Below are 20635 nucleotides of genomic sequence, written 5' to 3' on the forward strand. Positions count from 1 at the left end.
TCTGGTTACTCACAGGCACGCAGTCGCTGGGGAGTCCTCCCTGAGGTGTTGGTTTTCTGCAGGTCGAGCCGGGAGCGTCGGGTGCAGAGTGTAGAGTCTCACGCTTCCGGGGAAAAACGTGAAGTCCTTGGAAGTTGCTTCTTTGTTGCAAAGAAGTAGCTGGTTTTGAACAGGGCCGCTGTTCACAGGTGTTTCTTGGTCCTGCAGTCCAGGGCAGTCCTCTGAGGCTTCAGAGGTCGTTGGTCCCTGTCGGATGCATCGCTAGAGCAGGTTTTCGAAGTTGGAGACAGGCCGGTAGGGCTGGGGCCAAATCAGTTGTCGTCTTCCTCCTTCTCTGCAGGCTTGTAAGTCAGCAGTCCTTCTTCTTTCTTCAGGTTGCAGGAATCTGATTTCCTGGGATCTGGGGAGCCCCTAAACACTGAATGTAGGGGTGTGTTTAGGTCTGGGAGGGCAGTAGCCAATGGCTACTGTCCTTGAGGGTGGCTACACCCTCTTTCTGCCTCCTCCCTGTGGGGAGGGGGGCACATCCCTAATCCTATTGGGGGAATCCTCCAAACTCAAGATGGAGGATTTCTCAAGGCAGGGGTCCCCTCAGCTCAGAACACCTTAGGGGCTGTCCTGACTGGTGGGTGACTCCTCCTTATTTTTCTCATTATCTCCTCCAGCCTTCCCCCCAAAAGTGGGGGCAGTGGCCAGAGGGGCAGGCATCTCCACTAGCTGGGATGCCCTGGGGTGCTGTAACAAAAGGGGTGAGCCTTTGAGGCTCACCGCCAGGTGTTACAGTTGCTGCAGGGGGAGGTGAGAAGCACCTCCACCCAGTACAGGCCTATGATCCTGGCCACAGAGTGACAAAGGCACTCTCCCCATGTGGCCAGCAACATGTCTGGTGTGTGACAGGCTGGCAGGAACTGGTCAGCCTACACTAGTAGTTGGGTATGTTTTCAGGGGGCATCTCTAAGATGCCCTCTGGGTGTATTTTACAATAAATTGCACACTGGCATCAGTGTGCATTTATTGTGCTGAGATGTTTGATACCAAACTTCCCAGTTTTCAGTGTAGCCATTATGGAACTGTGGAGTTCGTGTTTGACAAACTCCACGACCATATACTCTTCTGGCTACCCTGCACTTACAATGTCTAAGGTTTTGCTTAGTCACTGTAGGGGCATTGTGCTCATGCACATATGCCCTCACCTGTGGTATAGTGCACCCTGCCTTAGGGCTGTAAGGCTTGCTAGAGGGGTGACGTACCTATGCCACAGGCAGTGTGAGGTTGGCATGGCACTCTGAGGGGAGTGCCATGTTGACTTAGTCATTTTCTCCCCACCAGCACTCACAGGCTGTGAGGCAGTGTGCATGTGCTGAGTGAGTGGTCCCCAGGGTGGCATGTTACATGCTGCAGCCCTTCGAGACCTTCCCTGGCATCAGGGGCCTTGGTACCAGGGGTATCAGTTACAAGGGGCTTACCTGAGTGCCAGGGTTGTGCCAATTGTGGAGACAAAGGTACAGTTTAGGGAAAGAACACTGGTGCTGGGGCCTGGTTAGCAGGGTCCCAGCACACTTTCAAATCATAACTGAGCATCAGCAAAGGCAAAAGGTTAGGGGGTAACTATGCCAAGGAGGCATTTCCTTTCAGGTTGGGAGAACGAAAACAGTGAATTCAGATGAAAATATGTTTTCCCTGGAATGTGCAAAAATGTTTTAGAGGTAAATAAAGATGGTGAATTTAAGTCAGAAATGCGTTGCTTCAACCCAAACAATCAGTAAAACAGAAAAAGTCAGTGTCTGCATCTACTTACTTAATACAAAGTAACTGCATGAAAAAATCAATCACTAACACTAAAAACTGGGGATTGATAAAAAAATGAACCGGGTTTTGAAGAACATCCTACATTTCCTTATAAGAGAAGCAGTACAACTATACCATCATTATGCAAATGAGAAGAAAGAAAATGGATACACAACCTGGACTTACACTGTATATATGAATGTGTATGTATTTGTTGAATTGCCCATGTGAAAAATTATTCTGGGAAAAACTAAAAGGAAGTTATTTGTCTATCTGAATGAAACCAACAGCACTATAAGAATGGAAAATGCATTGTATCAAGTTGCTGGCCTGGTTTGTTGTGGGTACCTTGGGTACTTACACCTTAAATTACCCCACCCCAGAGACCAGAAAGGCAGGAGTAAAGTACTGCAAGTTTCCTTAGGACACACTACAAGTCATGATTAGAGTTATTGCAAGAACCAGAACCTGAAGACCTGCAAAGGAATGAGACCAAGTCCAGAAATCTGAAGAAGTTCCAGGAAGGGCAGGAGCCCCTGCCAACCCAGAAGAGGGTGCAAAAGAAGAGTCCCCGGTTGGATGAGGACTTCAGAAATGCACCCAAGGAAGATGTCAGCGGGTTCCTGCATGTTGCACTGGATATCCCACGAAGAGAAGTTGGATGCAGGTGAGTTTTGGCACTGGATTTCTCCAACAAGCCTTGGTTCTGGCAAAGTCGCATTTTTCATCAAAACGGCACTATCTTAACCCAAGAGCGACTTGGGGGGCCTCAACTCTGTGAGGAGGAAGAGGGGGCACTCAGCACTTTAGAGAGCCCTCAGAACTCCAGATAGCACCCACGGGAGTCCCAGGACACGGGGACAAAGGAAGGTCCCACACCGCCGGAGAACAACTCAGTGAGTTGAGCATCACAGGATAGAGTGCTGGGGACCTGGGCCATGCTGTGCATGAAGGGAGTTTGCAAAGAGTGCACAGAGGCCTCAGGAGGTGAAGAAGACACGGTGCAGATGGGTTCTGTCGTTCTCGGGGAAGGCAAGGTCTTACCTCCTCCAAACTGGGACAGCAGGACCTCAGGACACTCTGTGTCAAAGGGGTCCACCATCTGTGTTCCAAGGAGCATGTTCGTTGGCAGGAGAGGAGTCCAAGAGAACCGGTCATCGACTTAGAAGGTGCCTGCTTTAGCAGGGAAGTGACTCTGTCACTCCACAGGAGATTTCTTCGGTCCTTCTGGTGCAGGGGGAAGACAGGGAGTCCACAGAGTGTGCACACCATGGAAACAGTTGTAGTTGCTGTCTGGAGCTGAAGTTGCAGAGGAAAAGTAGCCCTTTTGGATACTTTGTGGCTGTTACAGCAGTTCCTGCAGCAGCCTGCAGTCAATCTGAGGTCAGAGGATGAAGTAGTAGTTGCAGAGGATCCCTGATGGAAACTTGCCAGCGGAATCTGAAGAGAAACCCACAGGAGAGACCCTGAATAGTCCTGAGAGGGGGATTGGCTACCTTATCAGGTATGGACCTATCAGGAGGGGACTCTGACATCACTTGCTGGCACTGGCCACTCGGAGGCCTCCAGAGTGTCCCCACACCTTGGAAAACAAGATGGCTGATGTCTGGGACACACTAGAGGAGCTCTGGGCACCACCCCTGGGATGGTGATGGACAGGGGAGTGGTCACTCCCCTTTCCTTTGTCCAGTTTCGCGCCAGAGCAGGGACTGGGGGTCCCTGAGCCGGTGTAGACTGGCTTATGCAAGGAGGGCACCATCTGTGCCCTTCAAAGCATTTCCAGAGGCTGGGGAGACTACCCCTTCCCAGCCTGTTACACCTATTTCCAAAAGGAGAGGGTGTAACACCCTCCTCCCAAAGGAAATTCTTGGTTCTGCCTTCCTGGGACTGAGCTGCTCACACCCCAGGAGGGCAGAACCCTGTCTGTGAGGTGGCAGCAGCTGTAGCTGCATTGCAAGCCTCAGAGAGCTGGTTTGGCAGTACCTGGGGTCAATAGTGGAGCCCCCAGGATGCATGGAATTGGCTCCCCAATACCAGATTTGGAATGGGGGGGGGGGCAATTTCATGATCTTAGACACCTTACATGGCCATATTCAGAGTTACCATTGTGAAGCTACATATTAGGTATTGACCTATATGTATTGCATGCGTGTAATGGCGTCCTCACATTCACAAAGTCCCGGGAATTGGCCCTGAACTACGTGGGGGCACCTTTTCTAGTGCAAGGGTGCCCTCACACTTAGTAACATTGCACCTAACCCTCAGTAAATGAAGGTTAGACATATAGGTGACTTATAAGTTACTTAAGTGCAGTGAAAATGGCTGTGAAATAGTGTGAACACTATTTCACGCAGGCTGCAATGGCAGGCCTGTGGAAGGGTTTGTCTGAGCTCCTTATGGGTGACAAAAGCTGCAGCCCATAATGATCTCCTGGAACCCCAATGCCCTAGGTACCATATACTAGGGACCTATAAGGGGGGTCAGTGTGACAGTTTAAATTGGTAAATGAGGTTACTAGCCTGTAGTGACAAACTTAAAAGCAGAGAGAGCATAAGCACTGAGGTTCTGATTAGCAGAGCCTCAAGTGACACAGTTAAGCACTATACGCACACACAGATTAGGCCATAAACTATGAGCACTGGGGTCCTGACCAGAAGGATCCCAGTGTGACAGGCAAAAACATACTGACATACAGGTAAAAATGGGGGTAACATGCCAAGATGGTACTTTCCTACACAAGTGACATACATTTTCAGAACTGATAACATAACACTAGACAAATTAGCTTTCAAATTTTAAGCAAAACTCAAGAAGAGGCATTTATTGGATTGTAAAACTAGTTTCCCAGATTCTGAAAAACTTATGTTAAAAAGTAGTTCTTGTGTGCTTTCTTTGACTGATAACATCACATAATGAATTGGAACAATAAAGTTATTTTACATTCCGATATCAACCAACTATCACTGTGTTTTGATCAACAGATTCCCAGACTACAAACAACAGAAAGAAAACAATGTGGGTACCATGTTTGGAATGGCAGACTACAAACGAATGAGAGAGAAAGGTTGCTTGGGCCCTAAAATGGCAACACAAACTTTCTAACATGTAACAGTACAAGTGAGATTTCCTTTTCAAAGATCTAAGAGGAAGCTACACTACATTTATCGTAAGACTGCTGCAAATGTATTTTCTAGATGTCTCTCCAATAGGATTACTGACTGAGTCCTATACCAATTGAGAGTTTCATTGTTAGTCTATGATTTGAAATATGAACATTATGTCATTGAAAACCAAGCCTATTTCTCCTAAGGCAGTGCTTCAGTAGTACAAAATGCGCAGAGACGGAATATGCTTGAAAACAGAATAACGTATTTTTGGATGAAATTGAAAAATATTGTAGTATCAAGAATATGATAATAAAGACAGACATTTAAAACGGAGCATTAGACAAGGTGAAGTTCAAACATATGCAATATTTAGTTACTTTAGGTGTACTGAGTACACTCCCACACAGGATTTCTAACAGGATTGTTGGATGTTTCATTTTAGTAACATCTTAGAATCAAGACATATGTACAGCGCACTACAGATATAAAAGACTAAGGGCCTCATTTATATTTTGGGGGTGGGCTGCAGTTTCACTTGGGTGTCAAAGTAAATTCCTTGATGTCCCGACCACCAAATTCCTAAATGATCACCAAGCTGGCAAGCAGGCGGTCATTTATAATAAAGCTCTGGCAGAAAACACTGTCATGGCTGTTCCTGTCAATGCAATCAGCTGTTTGGTGAGGGCTGCAACGGCATGATGCAACCCTACACCACAGTAATTTTTTTTTTATTTTCAAAAAGAAAATCCCCAAAAGGGAAAATCCCCAAAAGGGAAAATAAAAAAGTAATGATTTCCTCGCCATGGAAGACTTCTCCCATGGTGAGGGAGTATTACTTGTTTTTTACTGTCCCTCCCTGCCAGGGTTTGCCCGACTGTGACAGACAGTAAAGAAGAGATTATGGCGGTCATTCTGACCCTGGCGGTCATGGACCGCCAGGGCCGGGGACCGCGGGAGCACCGCCAACAGGCTGGCGGTGCTCCCAAGGGCATTCTGACCGCGGGGGTATGGCCGCGGTCAGAGACGGAAAACCGGCGGTCTCCCGCCGGTTTTCCGCTGCCCTGTGGAATCCTCCATGGCGGCGCAGCTTGCTGCGCCACCATGGGGATTCCGACCCCCTCACCGCCATCCTGTTCCTGGCGGTTTTGACCGCCAGGAACAGGATGGCGGTGAGGGGTGTCGTGGGGCCCCTGGGGGCCCCTGCAGTGCCCATGGCATGGGCACTGCAGGGGCCCCCGTAAGAGGGCCCCTAAAAGATTTTCAGTGTCTGCCATGCAGACACTGAAAATCGCGACAGGTGCTACTGCACCCGTCGCACCCTTCCCACTCCGCCGGCTCCATTCGGAGCCGGCTTCCTCGTGGGAAGGGGTTTCCCGCTGGGCTGGCGGGCGGCCTTCTGGCGGTCGCCCGCCAGCCCAGCGGGAAACACAGAATAACCGCGGCGGTCTTCTGACCGCGCAGCGGTATTCTGGCGGCTCCCGCCGGCACCGCGGTTACCGCGGCCGGCGGGAGTCAGAATGACCCCCTATATATCCACCCATGCCTATTAGGAGGGTGGACATGTAGTCCTTACTCTGTTGGGCAGTCAGAGAGGTTTGGCTATGGCTATGACAGAGTAGTCACAGCTGTAGCCAAACAGAAGGGTCGCATGAATTGAAATCTGGCTAACAGAACTTCATGTCGGTGGTACATATACTTCATCACCATTGCGACGGAGTATACATGGAACCAACATATAAATCAAGCCCCGAGTGGTTAGTAAATGCCTAAGGTGTGCAAATTGAGATCTTTTTTGCATTGTGATTATTGAACCACACTAGTCAATGTTTTATAAATGGGTTTGAAAAACTGCTTATCGAACACCAACTGTACAGATTCATAAAAGGCAGCCCGTAATATGCCTGTATTTCTGAAGCAGCATTGGCAAAGCCAACTGTGCAGTCTACTTTATGTGGAAGTTCTGTTCCGCAGTTTGATGGATGGTTGCTTAGATGAGCTGTTGGGTGTTGTGACCAATGTAGACCGGTTACCAATGTTACCGACTGAGACTACAACAGCAGAAGCTTAGTGCTTCCACTGTGCTCAAGCACCAACACACAAACACACACACACAAATGCTCTGGAAAGGCTCACATGGTAACCAAGGAACGCATTGCCTGTTCAGCTGCTGTCATGGCAATGCTCTGAATTTGGATTTGAAAGGTCAGCCGTTCTATGGGCTTCCTGTATCTTCTTCCTTTCAAATTCACCTTCTGTCCGTTGCGCCATGCAAAGCATGCACTTCCTTGGTAAACGTATTCAAAATCAAAAGCGATACACCTGTGTGTCAGTACTGTTAGCCTTCTAGACGGATGTCTTGCGTAGAACAACTTCTATTATAGTAAATATTATGTCATGTTGAAAAATGCTGGATCTCGTTCAATAAAGATTAATAGAATTATAAAAATAAAACTAGAACAGTGAATTTTTTTGGAATGTCTTTGGGGTGATGCAGACACAACAGTATACATATTTCTGATTTCAGTGAATACAATTTCGTGAATTTATAGTGGAATTCTTCTGACATTTACACTAGCACAGACAGGTTTATTATCGCTGATGTCTAGAGCACCATGGCACTAACCGTCGCCTCTTTTTTTCAGTTTCTCTGTACATGACCAACGTTTCTGTGTTCGCTTTGTTTATCCCACACAAAAGCAAGCACAAGTCTAAAAGAACACAAATACGAACCCTGCAAGAAGCATGGTCTCGCTGATGCATGACAGTGGCATGCCAGCTCCACACAAGGTGGGATTAAAGGGGGCACCATTACCTTGCTATCATAAGGGCCAATGAAATGACCATACGGGAATTTAGAGGAACGGGTATCCTTTCTTCTTTGTGAAGGACACTTTCTGCAAGCTGAAGGAAGTTGCCTCATGTGGGCTAATCCAAGGTTCTTTTCTATGTACTTTTTTCTTCAGGAAGCTCTGGCATTCCGCTGAAGTGGTTTCTAGCCAGGCCTAAAATAATCTTATAATGATGAACCAGTAGTCCATGCTGCTTCCTCTCAATATTTAAAACAAAAAATTAAACCTTTTAGTTTGCGCCCAGAAAAACTATTATTCAGATATTATTAAATATTAATGTGGCTCAATGAGGGTCAGTTTTCTTACTTGCAGTAATCTTCACACTAAATTACTTGCATGAAACTATGCCATCCTCATAGTGCATACTGACGTTCACTCCAAATTTGTTGCTCGTACGTCCTCATTTCCCCCATTGTGGTTTCCAAAATGTATCAGAACATGTTTCTTACCAAAGTAAATGAACTTTAAATGAACACACAAATTGTTCTACATGAAACAATTAGTGTGCCATAATTACTTTCGACCAAAAGTGACCTTTTAACAAAATTATTTCCATAAACTAAATATGTAAAATAATTTCTTAATCTCACATGTCATTCCAAATTTCCTATATTCCCTCATGTATTTGAATCAGTTCAAACAATGGATGCTTTTCATTTCTTTGTTGGGCAGAGTGTGAGATGATCCTAAATCCATATAGCAGAAATACACACTATCATGTGCTGCTTCTTAAGGTAACGTTTAGTTTTATGCTGCAATGTGAATAAGCAAAGAACAATCCTTTCCCTGCTGTCAAAACCCCACTGAGGCAGAGGCCACGTTTTTAGTTCTGTTCACAAAGGGCATCATTAACATAGAAAATGTGTCTCACATTGCATTCATGGCATTACATTTACCAAAATGCCAGTTCTTAATGAAAATAACATCACACGCCATTTCACCCATGATGACATTCTACGATTGTCCACTCATCTAAAGGGTAGCTTCTCAAAGGCCTTACATTAGGACTAGAAACTATTGAGAATAAAAGGGGTCATTCCTTTTTTATATCTGTCTGGACAATGGAGCTGTCACCTGATCTTATGTGATTACTAGAAAAAGTATTCTAGAAGCAGACCCAAGGGAGAGCTTAGACTCCACCTACATGTTGATATGCTTCACAGGCTTCTGATTAGGAAGAAAGTGTGTTTTTTTGCTGAAAAAAGCACTTGAAATGTGCTTCTCGCCTTGTGGGAAAGGTAAGGTTGAACAAGGTAGGGCAGAGTTGGTTAGGGTGACAAGCCAATGACAAAGGCTAAATGCCTCACTTGTTCATTGAAAAGATTTATATCAGATGCCATAGGTCTGATCTGTTCATTCCAAAACACTGCAGCGAGGTAGGAGGCCAAACATGTTTATTGCCAAAAATATTTGGTAAAGACAAAAGCTATGGTGAAGAAGACAGAGAGGTATTTTGTTACATGGAATCTAACAGGTTGCTGGGGGGCGTGGCCTGACGCCGATGGCAGAGGAAGCCTCTCCGTGAGGCTCCTGCTAGCGATCCCCACTCCGGTCCAGCCTGAAATGCAGTGGACCCCCAACCCGCCCCATTGCCTGGCTGAAAGTGCGAAGGGGTCCCGAGGTTCATTTTGAGGGGCCCGATCCCGAAGGGAAGAGAGTTTTGGGGCCGAATTTGCGGCCCACGGAGTGCTGCGAAAAAAAAAAATGGCATCCGCGATCTGACCGACGCTCCCGGCGGCAGACGATCCACTACAGCAACTCCCTGATCCTATCCAGCTCACCCCTTTGTGAGACAAGAATTACAAGGGGACCTGGCGGTTCCCTCTGGGGACCAACGCCGGTGAACAGTGGGGCCCAGCACTGCGACAGCGCTCGGCTGAGGTCTGCGGAGAACACACAACATGGCGGCCGGCACCCGAGGGAAGGATCCAATGGTTCACGGTTAGAGGCGATAATTCCGGGGTTCCCCCGGAGCTCCTTTGGCAGCTCCCCTCTGAGGACGACTGATCGCAGTCTGCACGGCAACACCGGGGGGTACTCCTGGGGAGGCTTGACTCCATGGACTTCCTGAGGTGAGCTGGAACGAGGGGGGACGAAGTCGGTGGCTTGATAGGGCGAACCTGGCCTGCACTGAGGCGCGGTGCATACGGCCCCCCTTTACAGGGGTCCCTCTAGATGCGCAGTGCTACCTACAGGAGAGTGCAGGGGGCCCCCAGACACTGGATGAGAGACATGAATGCTTGAGGGCGCCCTCCACGAACGGCGAGGCTACTTGACTCAACAGGTCCACACCCTGACTGAGAGGAGAGAGGGAGTCCTGACTACCTGACGTGTGGTGTCCCCAGGGGTTCTTGGCGGCCCAGAGTGCGGACTGCGGCTGGCACTGGAAGGCGATAAGCCTCTTACACAAGTACCGAGCACCGGAAACAGCAGTTCTCTAATAACAGTTCGGCGATATCTCTGGCAGTGAAGTATACAGCGCTGAGGTGGGAGAGTTGATGTCCAGAGGCCACCGACCAGACTGAGTTGGAGCCATACCCCAGAAAATGGGTAAAGTCGGTCGCCGGAGGGACATGGAACAAAAAAGTGGGTCCTCAGCTGAGGCACAAGCAGACCCGCCTGACCCCAGGAATGACGCTTCAAGAGAGGGATGCGACGACCCCACACTTCAAGACGTCCTACAAGCTATAACGGCTTCCCGTGTAGCACTGGAGGGGAAAATCGACGCTTTGGCCACGGATCTCACAGTACTGCGAGATGATCACCGTCGCCTGGCCGAAAAAGTGTCCACCACCGACAAGCAACTTAAAGAGCTTCTTCCGGAGGTCAAGGATGCCACTAAGTCTACAAAGCAGCTGGAGAACCGGATCAGGGCCCTGGAATTAAGGGCCGAAGATGCGGAAAATAGATTGCGACGCAATAACATACGAGTGATCGGTATGCCTGAAAGTGTTCCACAAACTGGCCTGGCGGAGTTCCTCGAGCGGTGGCTCCGAGAGGACTTAGCGAGCGATGGACTTTCTCCCTTTTTTGCGATTGAGAGGGCACATAGAGTTCCGACGCGTCCTCCCCGCCTGGGAGCCCCCCCATGACCTATAATAGCCAGGCTTCTTCATTACCGAGATAGGGATTACCTGTTGCATCAGAGCAGGACCAAAGGAGATCGCACAATGGACAATCACACAGTACGTATCTTCCCAGACTTCTCTCGGGAAGTACAGAAACAACGAGCCTCCTTCAGGGATGCAAAACAGAAACTGCGCCAATTAGGTCTACAATATGGCATGCTGTTCCCGGCGAAACTTAGGGTAGTGGCCAAAGACAGTACACAGTTTTTCACTACGGTGGAGGAGGTATGGCAATGGCTTGATCTGCTGACACATGAGGGGAATGGTCCTCCGACACAGAACCCTGAACATGAACGGAGGAGCGGGGCTAAAAGCAACACGACCCGTATAGTAAATAGTCCTTCCCCTGTGGAGATGCAAACTGAGAGACGAAAAGCCATGGAGGCAGCAGCTTCATTGAGCGGCTCTGATCGGGGATCCCAAGTACAGACCGCTGCGGACGATGAACCATCTGATTCGGACCATGAATCTGAGACCTCCTGTGTGTCCGACGGATCGGGCCCGGCCATAACACCGGGCACCTCTGACTGTATCATATGAGAGTCCTCCCATCGATCTACACTTGCACCAGTTGCCCTGGTAATGAGAGCCTCCTCTGGCAGACACCGTAGAAGCTGATGAGGGGGGCGCACTAGCTGTCACTATGGCGGTCGTACCCACCAGATGGATGAGATATGGGTCCACAAGTACTACTATATCTTGCAATCCGGTAGTGGGGATCGGGGCGATGGCCCACTCCTTTTGTGATCTAGGAGTTCCCCCACTTTCGATAAACTAGTTGACATTTCACGAAGTTTGGATGAGAGACGTTCAAACTTTTGTCCTGGGGAAGGGGAGTTGGGATGTTAATTGTTGGGGCTTGTTTAGGGGGAGTGATGAGTGGTGGATGTTTAACATTGGGCTGCTGGTGTTGTATAATGTGAGAGTAGGGATCTTCGTGGTATCTGCTAGCCCTGCTTGGGGCATGTCACAAATGGGGACTGAAATACAGTTATGGGGACATTAGGCACTTATAAATTTCTCTCTTGGAATGTACGGGGCATGCACACAATGTCTGAGAGATATAAGGTATTCTCACATTTACAGCGGAGAGGGATTCAGATTGCGTTGCTCCAAGAAACACATTTAACCCAGGCTGAAGGGCAAGCACTGTAGAAACGGTGGAGGGGCCAGGCATACTATACCTCTTATTCCGCATTCGCCAGGGGTGCCTAGATATGGATCAAAGCCGGGGTTCAATTCCAGTTATTGGACAAGCTCATAGACCCTGAGGGACGTTTTGTAGCAATCCGGGGTCGACTGGAGGGAAGGGATCTAGTGTTGATCAATGTCTATGCCCCGAACTGGGACCAGGGTCAGTTCTTTACGCGCTTATTGGGCCTCCTGGCCACCTATTTGCAGTTCCCTCTAGTGATGGGGGGCGACTTTAATTGTGTGGCCGATCCCTCCAGGGATCGCTCCCACCCTCCGTTACATGATTCCCCTCTGATGAGAGTAGCAAGGCTATTCTCCTCCTGGCAGGCGAGCTGGGGGCTGGTGGATGTCTGGAGACGGCTACACCCTGAGACCAGAGACTATTCCTGCTTCTCTCCCTGGCACGAGCTCCATGTCCACTTAGATGTGTTTTTCTGCTCCCCAGACATTTTCCCTCAGGTGCATAATGTTGAATACCTGACCCGCACAATCTCTGATCATAACCCTCTATTATTAGAGTTACACTGGGGTTCACCCCCTTCCCGCATCCCCACCTGGCGGCTGAAGACTGAGTCCCTAGAAGACGCACCCTTTCGGGAGGAGCTGAGACAACATATTACCCACTACTTTGTAGATAACGAGGCTTCGACCAATAACCCCTTGATTGAATGGGACGCTTTTAAAGTGGTAATGCGTGGGCGCTGTATTGCGGGAGCGGTGGGGGTCTGAAGGACTCTACTCAGGGACACTGAACAAGCGGAGAGTGAGCTGCGAGAGGTGGAGAAAAAAAGACCTGAAAATCCGCTCCTTCAACCTACTATCCTAGAGCTTAGAGCAACGGTCGCTGACTGAGTAGAGCGCCTTCGTTGCTTCGACTACCAAAACTATATCACACGAGCACACGGGGAGAGAGACAAAGCGGGTCGGATGTTAGCATGGGTAATATCGCAAGCGCATAAGACATCACCTATCCTGGAAATGATATCGGAGGGGGGGGAATCCCCTTCACGGGCAGGAGCAAATTAACTCTCACCTCATGACCTTTTACGAACGATTATATAAAAGCACTCTTCGTCCTGACGGTAACTCCATCGATAGTTATGTATCAAGACTGCAGTTACAGGCACTAACACCGGACGCTGCGTCACAACTTGAGGGCGCCATTACGCAACCAGAGATTCGGAGGGCCATTAGTGAACTATCAAGGGGAAAGACTCCGGGGACAGATGGTCTCCCTATTGAATTCTATGCCATGTATATAGATTTGTTAGCTCCTAGGCTCGAGATTCTATTTCAATCCGCCAGAGACCGAGGAATTTTGCCAGCAACAGCCAGGGAGGCGGTAATAGTGTCCTTGCTTAAACCTGGGAAAAATCCTGCAGAAGCCGGGGCATACAGACCTTTATCCATGCTGAACCTGGATTACAAGATCCTCAGCAAGGTACTGGCCTCTAGGCTGCTCCCCCACATGGCAACACTAATACATACTGACCAGGCAGGGTTCATCCCGGGGCGCAACACAGCGGATAACATACGCAGATTTATAGCGGTCATGAACGATCAGAATTCGACTAGCCCAGCCCCTGGAGTGCTCGCAGTCGATATAGAAAAGGCCTTTGATAGCTTGGAGTGGGCTTTCCTTTACACAGTGATGTCCCACCTTCGTTTCGGACCTGAATACATTGCCTGGGTGTAAGGAAATGCCTCCTTGGCATGGTTGCCCCCTGACTTTTTGCCTTTGCTGATGCTATGTTTACAATTGAAAGTGTGCTGAGGCCTGCTAACCAGGCCCCAGCACCAGTGTTCTTTCCCTAACCTGTACTTTTGTATCCACAATTGGCAGACCCTGGCATCCAGATAAGTCCCTTGTAACTGGTACTTCTAGTACCAAGGGCCCTGATGCCAAGGAAGGTCTCTAAGGGCTGCAGCATGTCTTATGCCACCCTGGAGACCTCTCACTCAGCACAGACACACTGCTTGCCAGCTTGTGTGTGCTAGTGAGGACAAAACGAGTAAGTCGACATGGCACTCCCCTCAGGGTGCCATGCCAGCCTCTCACTGCCTATGCAGTATAGGTAAGACACCCCTCTAGCAGGCCTTACAGCCCTAAGGCAGGGTGCACTATACCATAGGTGAGGGTACCAGTGCATGAGCATGGTACCCCTACGGTGTCTAAACAAAACCTTAGACATTGTAAGTGCAGGGTAGCCATAAGAGTATATGGTCTGGGAGTCTGTCAAACCCGAACTCCACAGCACCATAATGGCTACACTGAAAACTGGGAAGTTTGGTATCAAACTTCTCAGCACAATAAATGCACACTGATGCCAGTGTACATTTTATTGTAAAATACACCCCAGAGGGCACCTTAGAGGTGCCCCCTGAAACTTAACCGACTATCTGTGTAGGCTGACTAGTTTTAGCAGCCTGCCACAAACCGAGACATGTTGCTGGCCCCATGGGGAGAGTGCCTTTGTCACTCTGAGGCCAGTAACAAAGCCTGCACTGGGTGGAGATGCTAACACCTCCCCCAGGCAGGAATTGTCACACCTGGCGGTGAGCCTCAAAGGCTCACCTCCTTTGTGCCAACCCAGCAGGACACTCCAGCTAGTGGAGTTGCCCGCCCCCTCCGGCCAGGCCCCACTTTTGGCGGCAAGGCCGGAGAAAATAATGAGAAAAACAAGGAGGAGTCACTGGCCAGTCAGGACAGCCCCTAAGGTGTCCTGAGCTGAAGTGACTCTAACTTTTAGAAATCCTCCATCTTGCAGATGGAGGATTCCCCCAATAGGGTTAGGATTGTGACCCCCTCCCCTTGGGAGGAGGCACAAAGAGGGTGTACCCACCCTCAGGGCTAGTAGCCATTGGCTACTAACCCCCCAGACCTAAACACGCCCTTAAATTTAGTATTTAAGGGCTACCCTGAGCCCTAGAAAATTAGATTCCTGCAACTACAAGAAGAAGGACTGCCCAGCTGAAAACCCCTGCAGCGGAAGACCAGAAGACGACAACTGCCTTGGCTCCAGAAACTCACCGGCCTGTCTCCTGCCTTCCAAAGATCCTGCTCCAGCGACGCCTTCCAAAGGGACCAGCGACCTCGACATCCTCTGAGGACTGCCCCTGCTTCGAAAAGACAAGAAACTCCCGAGGACAGCGGACCTGCTCCAAGAAAGGCTGCGACTCTGTTTCCAGCAGCTTTAAAGAACCCTGCAAGCTCCCCGCAAGAAGCGTGAGACTTGCAACACTGCACCCGGCGACCCCGACTCGGCTGGTGGAGATCCGACACCTCAGGAGGGACCCCAGGACTACTCTGATACTGTGAGTACCAAAACCTGTCCCCCCTGAGCCCCCACAGCGCCGCCTGCAGAGGGAATCCCGAGGCTTCCCCTGACCGCGACTCTTTGAACCTAAAGTCCCGACGCCTGGGAGAGACCCTGCACCCGCAGCCCCCAGGACCTGAAGGACCGGACTTTCACTGGAGGAGTGACCCCCAGGAGTCCCTCTCCCTCGCCCAAGTGGAGGTTTCCCCGAGGAATCCCCCCCTTGCCTGCCTGCAGCGCTGAAGAGATCCCGAGATCTCTCATAGACTAACATTGCGAACCCGACGCTTGTTTCTACACTGCACCCGGCCGCCCCCGCGCCGCTGAGGGTGAAATTTCTGTGTGGGCTTGTGTCCCCCCCGGTGCCCTACAAAACCCCCCTGGTCTGCCCTCCGAAGACGCGGGTACTTACCTGCAAGCAGACCGGAACCAGGGCACCCCCTTCTCTCCATTCTAGCCTATGTGTTTTGGGCACCACTTTGAACTCTGCACCTGACCGGCCCTGAGCTGCTGGTGTGGTGACTTTGGGGTTGCTCTGAACCCCCAACGGTGGGCTACCTTGGACCAAGAACTGAACCCTGTAAGTGTCTTACTTACCTGGTTAGCCTAACAAATACTTACCTCCCCTAGGAACTGTGAAAATTGCACTAAGTGTCCACTTTTAAAACAGCTATTTGTGAATAACTTGAAAAGTATACATGCAATTTTGATGATTTGAAGTTCCTAAAGTACTTACCTGCAATACCTTTCGAATGAGATATTACATGTAGAATTTGAACCTGTGGTTCTTAAAATAAACTAAGAAAAGATATTTTTCTATACAAAAACCTATTGGCTGGATTTGTCTCTGAGTGTGTGTACCTCATTTATTGTCTATGTGTATGTACAACAAATGCTTAACACTACTCCTTGGATAAGCCTACTGCTCGACCACACTACCACAAAATAGAGCATTAGTATTATCTATTTTTACCACTATTTTACCTCTAAGGGGAACCCTTGGACTCTGTGCATGCTATTCCTTACTTTGAAATAGCACATACAGAGCCAACTTCCTACACTGGGTCAGATTGTTGTATACCGAGCCCACTACTAGGGTACGGACAGGACGGACTATATCCAGACCTTATGCCGTTGAGCGGGGTACCAGACAGGGGTGTCCTCTATCACCGCTACTGTTTGCACTGGCTATGGAGCCACTGGCAGCCGCAGCGCGCGGTGGTGGTGGTGGGGGTCCCGGCATAGTGGCGGGGGGCAAGAGACATCAGATAGCGTTATATGCGGATGACCTGTTGATCTTCTTAGACGATGTACACAGAGATCTTCCCCGAACCCAACAGACGCTTTCGCAATTTGGCGAGCTTTCTGGAGTTCGGGTGAATTGGGGCAAGACCGACCTGTTTCCTTTGAACGCTAATGTAACCCCACCATTGGAGTTGGGAAATGTCCAGTGGGTTCCAAGATGCCTCTCATACTTGGGGGTCAGGATTTTCCATGACCCACAGGATATAATAGACAGCAATATTGGAGGCTCAATGCGTTCCCTCCGTTCCACCATGGCTTTCTGGCAAACCTTACCTCTATCTGTAGCGGGGAGGGTAGCCATCCTTAAAATGGTGGTGTTGCCTCGCCTCCTGTATCACTTCACGGTCCTGCCAGTATGGATTCCTAAGGCCATATTTGCAGAACTGGAGTCCATGGTCATAGCCTTTATCTGGGGGGGTGGACGGAAGCGAGTGGCTCTGGCCAAACTTCAGAGGCGATCCCCAGACGGAGGCCTAGCAGTTCCAGACTTTGAGGCTTACTACTTGGCAGCACAGCTCCAGTGGTTGGCGCAATGGATAGCCAACAGAGCAGCGACAGGGTTGGGGGTAAAGGCATTTACTCCCCCAGAGACTAGATTATACGAACTGTTGTTGGGGTGTTCGAGTACTGGGAAACATGATTCCCTTGAATTTAAAGTCCTTGCGCGCTGTTGGAGAAGCTTTTTACGTAAACTTAAAGTAAAGGCTCCTTACTCCCCTGACCTACCCCTCTTGTCCCTAAGAGCTTTGCCCCACCGAGGTGACTGTGGTGGACTCCAGTCCTGGGTGGAGGCCGGGATACAGACGGTAGGAGCACTATTTAAGGAGGGGACGCTGATGCCGTTTGAAGTCCTTCGGACACAATTCGGTCTACAGGGAGGGCACTTCTTATTATATGGCTCAGTAGTGGCTAGTATCAGGAAACATTGGCTGAGACGGACAGGAGAGCTCACTGCACAAACAACCTGTACATATTTGGCGACTTCTTCTGGCACCTTTAAGGCAGTTTCTAATCTCTACAGCAGGGTTCAAGCCGATAGGACCATACCTTTGACTCAGCTCAAATCGTCCTGGGAAGTAGACCTAGGCACAACTATATCCGAAGTGGACTGGGAGCGTATTCTGGGGATCTTCCCCAAAATGACTCGCAATGCCAGATTTAAGCTGATTAATTTTTATGTACTACATAGGGCATACCTCACCCCTGAACGAATCAGCAGGTACTTTGGAGTGGAAGGAGTACATTGCCCGAGGTGCGGGCTAGAGAAGGCGGAATTTAGGCATATGTTCTGGAGCTGCCCTACGGCGGAGGTGTATTGGACGGAGGTGAGCCGTCTGGTGGCTGGAGCGATAGGAAGGGAGGTCCCCTGCACAATAGGTCATTGTCTGCTTGGCTGGTTTCCACGCACGGCTAAGTACAAAATAACCAACAGGTTCCGGGACTTGGCCTCCGTGCTGGCCAAGAGGGAAATAGCGATGTCCTGGAAGAATCCAGTTGGGCCGAGACTGTCCCAATGGACCAGAGAATTAACTAGGTGGGCTGGGTGCGAGAGCGCGGTTCTGCATGGTGAGGCCAGAAGGGGTTGACGGCCCATGGAGGCGGCGCAAGGTTGGGATGCGATATTAGACTCCTTTAAGGAGGAATGTCGATTGGGTCCAGTCCCCTGATTGAATGATGATTGGATGTTTTATGAAGTTACCTATAGACCCAATCCATTGGTGCCATTACAGATGACCCCGGGGCAGGATCCTACGGTTGGATTAGACGGGGGAAACACTCTCACATAGTGAGCGGAGGGTTGACTCCTTCATAACACACCTACATACAACAGAACTGTCCAGATATGCTACCAGCATCATCACTGGGGGGAGGGGCACTGTTGGGGAGGTTGTGGGATGGGTGGTAGGGTAGATGTTGCAACATTAGATTGCTGTTAGTGCAGAGATTTATAGATTGAAAAAGCTATAGCCCTCCGAGTCTATGTAGATCACTGTATGTTCTCTTATACTATGTTTACCTGCTCACTGGTTGATCGAAATTGCAATAAACTTTGTTTACAAAAAAATGGAATCTAACAGGTTGCTATAGTAGGGAATGGTTTGGTGTGATTTACAAAACTTGGGGATAAAAGATTTGCACTGTGATAATCCTTGGCAGACCTTTTTTACTCGGGCTGTATATTTGCTCCCCTACCATAATTGTGTACGTATTTGTATGTGTAGAATCTAGCTGTGTCTGTATTAAAGTACTTTTTTAACTTTGACCTGACAGCTTTAGCGGTCTGACGGGCTCTTGTAAAAAAAATAATATATATATATTAGCCCTCTTAAGAATTTTTGTCTGTTTTAGTGTCATCCACATTCTTCTTCAGATCACGACCTATACAGCATGCAGCTATGGGTCAGCCCACATCATCCTGTGAATCTACTGCTCTGTTACTGATGGTATTTTGCCTTTCATTTTTGCACATCTGCATGAAAATAAATGAGTGAGACCAGTCATTGTTTTCCATTTTCTCTCTTATAGTTTCACTTTTCTTTATTTCTTCTTTTTGCTATTTGTTTTTTTAAGAGTGCCATACAGCTCCCCGGATAGTGCTGCTGGGTCACTCACAAGCAGTCCATCTTCAAATCATATTGTCCTTAATGTATCACTGTGTTAGAATTCCAAGATGACCAACACATTGCTCGCAAACGTGGCAGCAATCTTAGAAATATAAAACAATGATGCATTGAGCACAATACCATTTGAGGATAGGCACCCTCTGCTATGTTTTATGTTTTTACGTATTTTGCTTTATTACACGCTGGCATTATTTTTTACTGTTTCTATTTTTACTCTTTCACTTTACCTTTCCTATGTGGTTTGTGTGTGTGCTTTATTATGGATGTTGAGGAGTGAGATAATGCAAGAATTAGTCAGTGAGTTGATGAATGGCTGTGTGAGTGCAAGCACAAGTAACAGTCAGTGTAAGGGCCTCATTTAGAGTTTGCCGCATAGGAAACATCACCAAAACAGGATAGATGCACTGTGCCACATGCCATAGGCGATTATGCCCTTGTAATATGGTTGATGGGACATCTGCCATGTTTGTGACAGGGTATCCTAACTACCAAACCCTGAATAAGGCCCTAAGGCCTTAAACATACCAGTCATGAAAGAGGCACTTTTGGTTAAAAGCTGGGCCTGCTGTACCAATGCTTGTTTTGCTTTCTGTCCCTGCTGTTTTATTCAAGATCCCGAAGACAAAAGCACTAGGGTTATGGCATCAGAGGGCAAGGCAGGGGTAGCAATTGCTACCTATGGACTAGCCAACTTGACAAATATGATTACATTCCACTTAAAACATAGGTGTACATTCCAGAATGAGAAAAGACCAAATGAATGCCATGGGTCGTAAGTGAACAAATGGAATACTTACCCTTGAACATAACTGCATTCCCATGCCCCTCTTTTTTCTTCTCCTCGAACAGATTGCAGCAGGTGGTGGGGCTGGCAAGCAGCAGACAGAATCCCTGAAACAAAGAAATGGTGCAAGATAACAGTTAGGACTCATGAGTTGCTTTGATTTCATCATCAAAGAAAAGCCCAAAGTGGTACATCTCAATGGCAGATTTTACATAAAGCTACATAATAGAACTTGGTTGGCTCATTAGGAGATGTTGAGTGCACATTAAACGTGGAGTGCAACTGAGGTGTTGGGTGGTTGTGTGGCTTTAGATTTATGTGTGATTTTGGGTGATTGTAGTTGGTAATTGTTAGAAATGGGGCCTTTGGTTGGCAGTCAGGTTATCCCCTTTAGTCAGGGCAAAGGAGAAATACACCTGATTAACCCCCACTCACTCCCTTGGCAGCTTGGCACGAGCAGGCAGGCTTAACTCAAAAGCAATTTGTAAAGTAGTTGTACCAACACATACACAGTAATACAGTGAAAACACTACAAAATG

The 20635-nt window shown here is 48.6% G+C and overlaps 1 protein-coding gene across 1 annotated transcript in view; it reads right to left on the reverse strand.

Annotated features, from left to right (window-relative positions):
* The window catches only part of LOC138300897 (protein-arginine deiminase type-3-like), a 385604-nt gene that overhangs the window by 43539 nt on the left and 321430 nt on the right, over window positions 1–20635 (reverse strand). Inside the window, exon 13 of the mRNA XM_069240756.1 lies at window positions 20110–20203. Coding sequence (XP_069096857.1) covers window positions 20110–20203 — 94 coding nt within the window. The remainder of the gene's footprint in view (window positions 1–20109; window positions 20204–20635) is intronic.

This window comes from Pleurodeles waltl, chromosome 6 (assembly GCF_031143425.1).
Source record: "Pleurodeles waltl isolate 20211129_DDA chromosome 6, aPleWal1.hap1.20221129, whole genome shotgun sequence".
Taxonomy (NCBI): Eukaryota; Metazoa; Chordata; class Amphibia; order Caudata; family Salamandridae; genus Pleurodeles; species Pleurodeles waltl.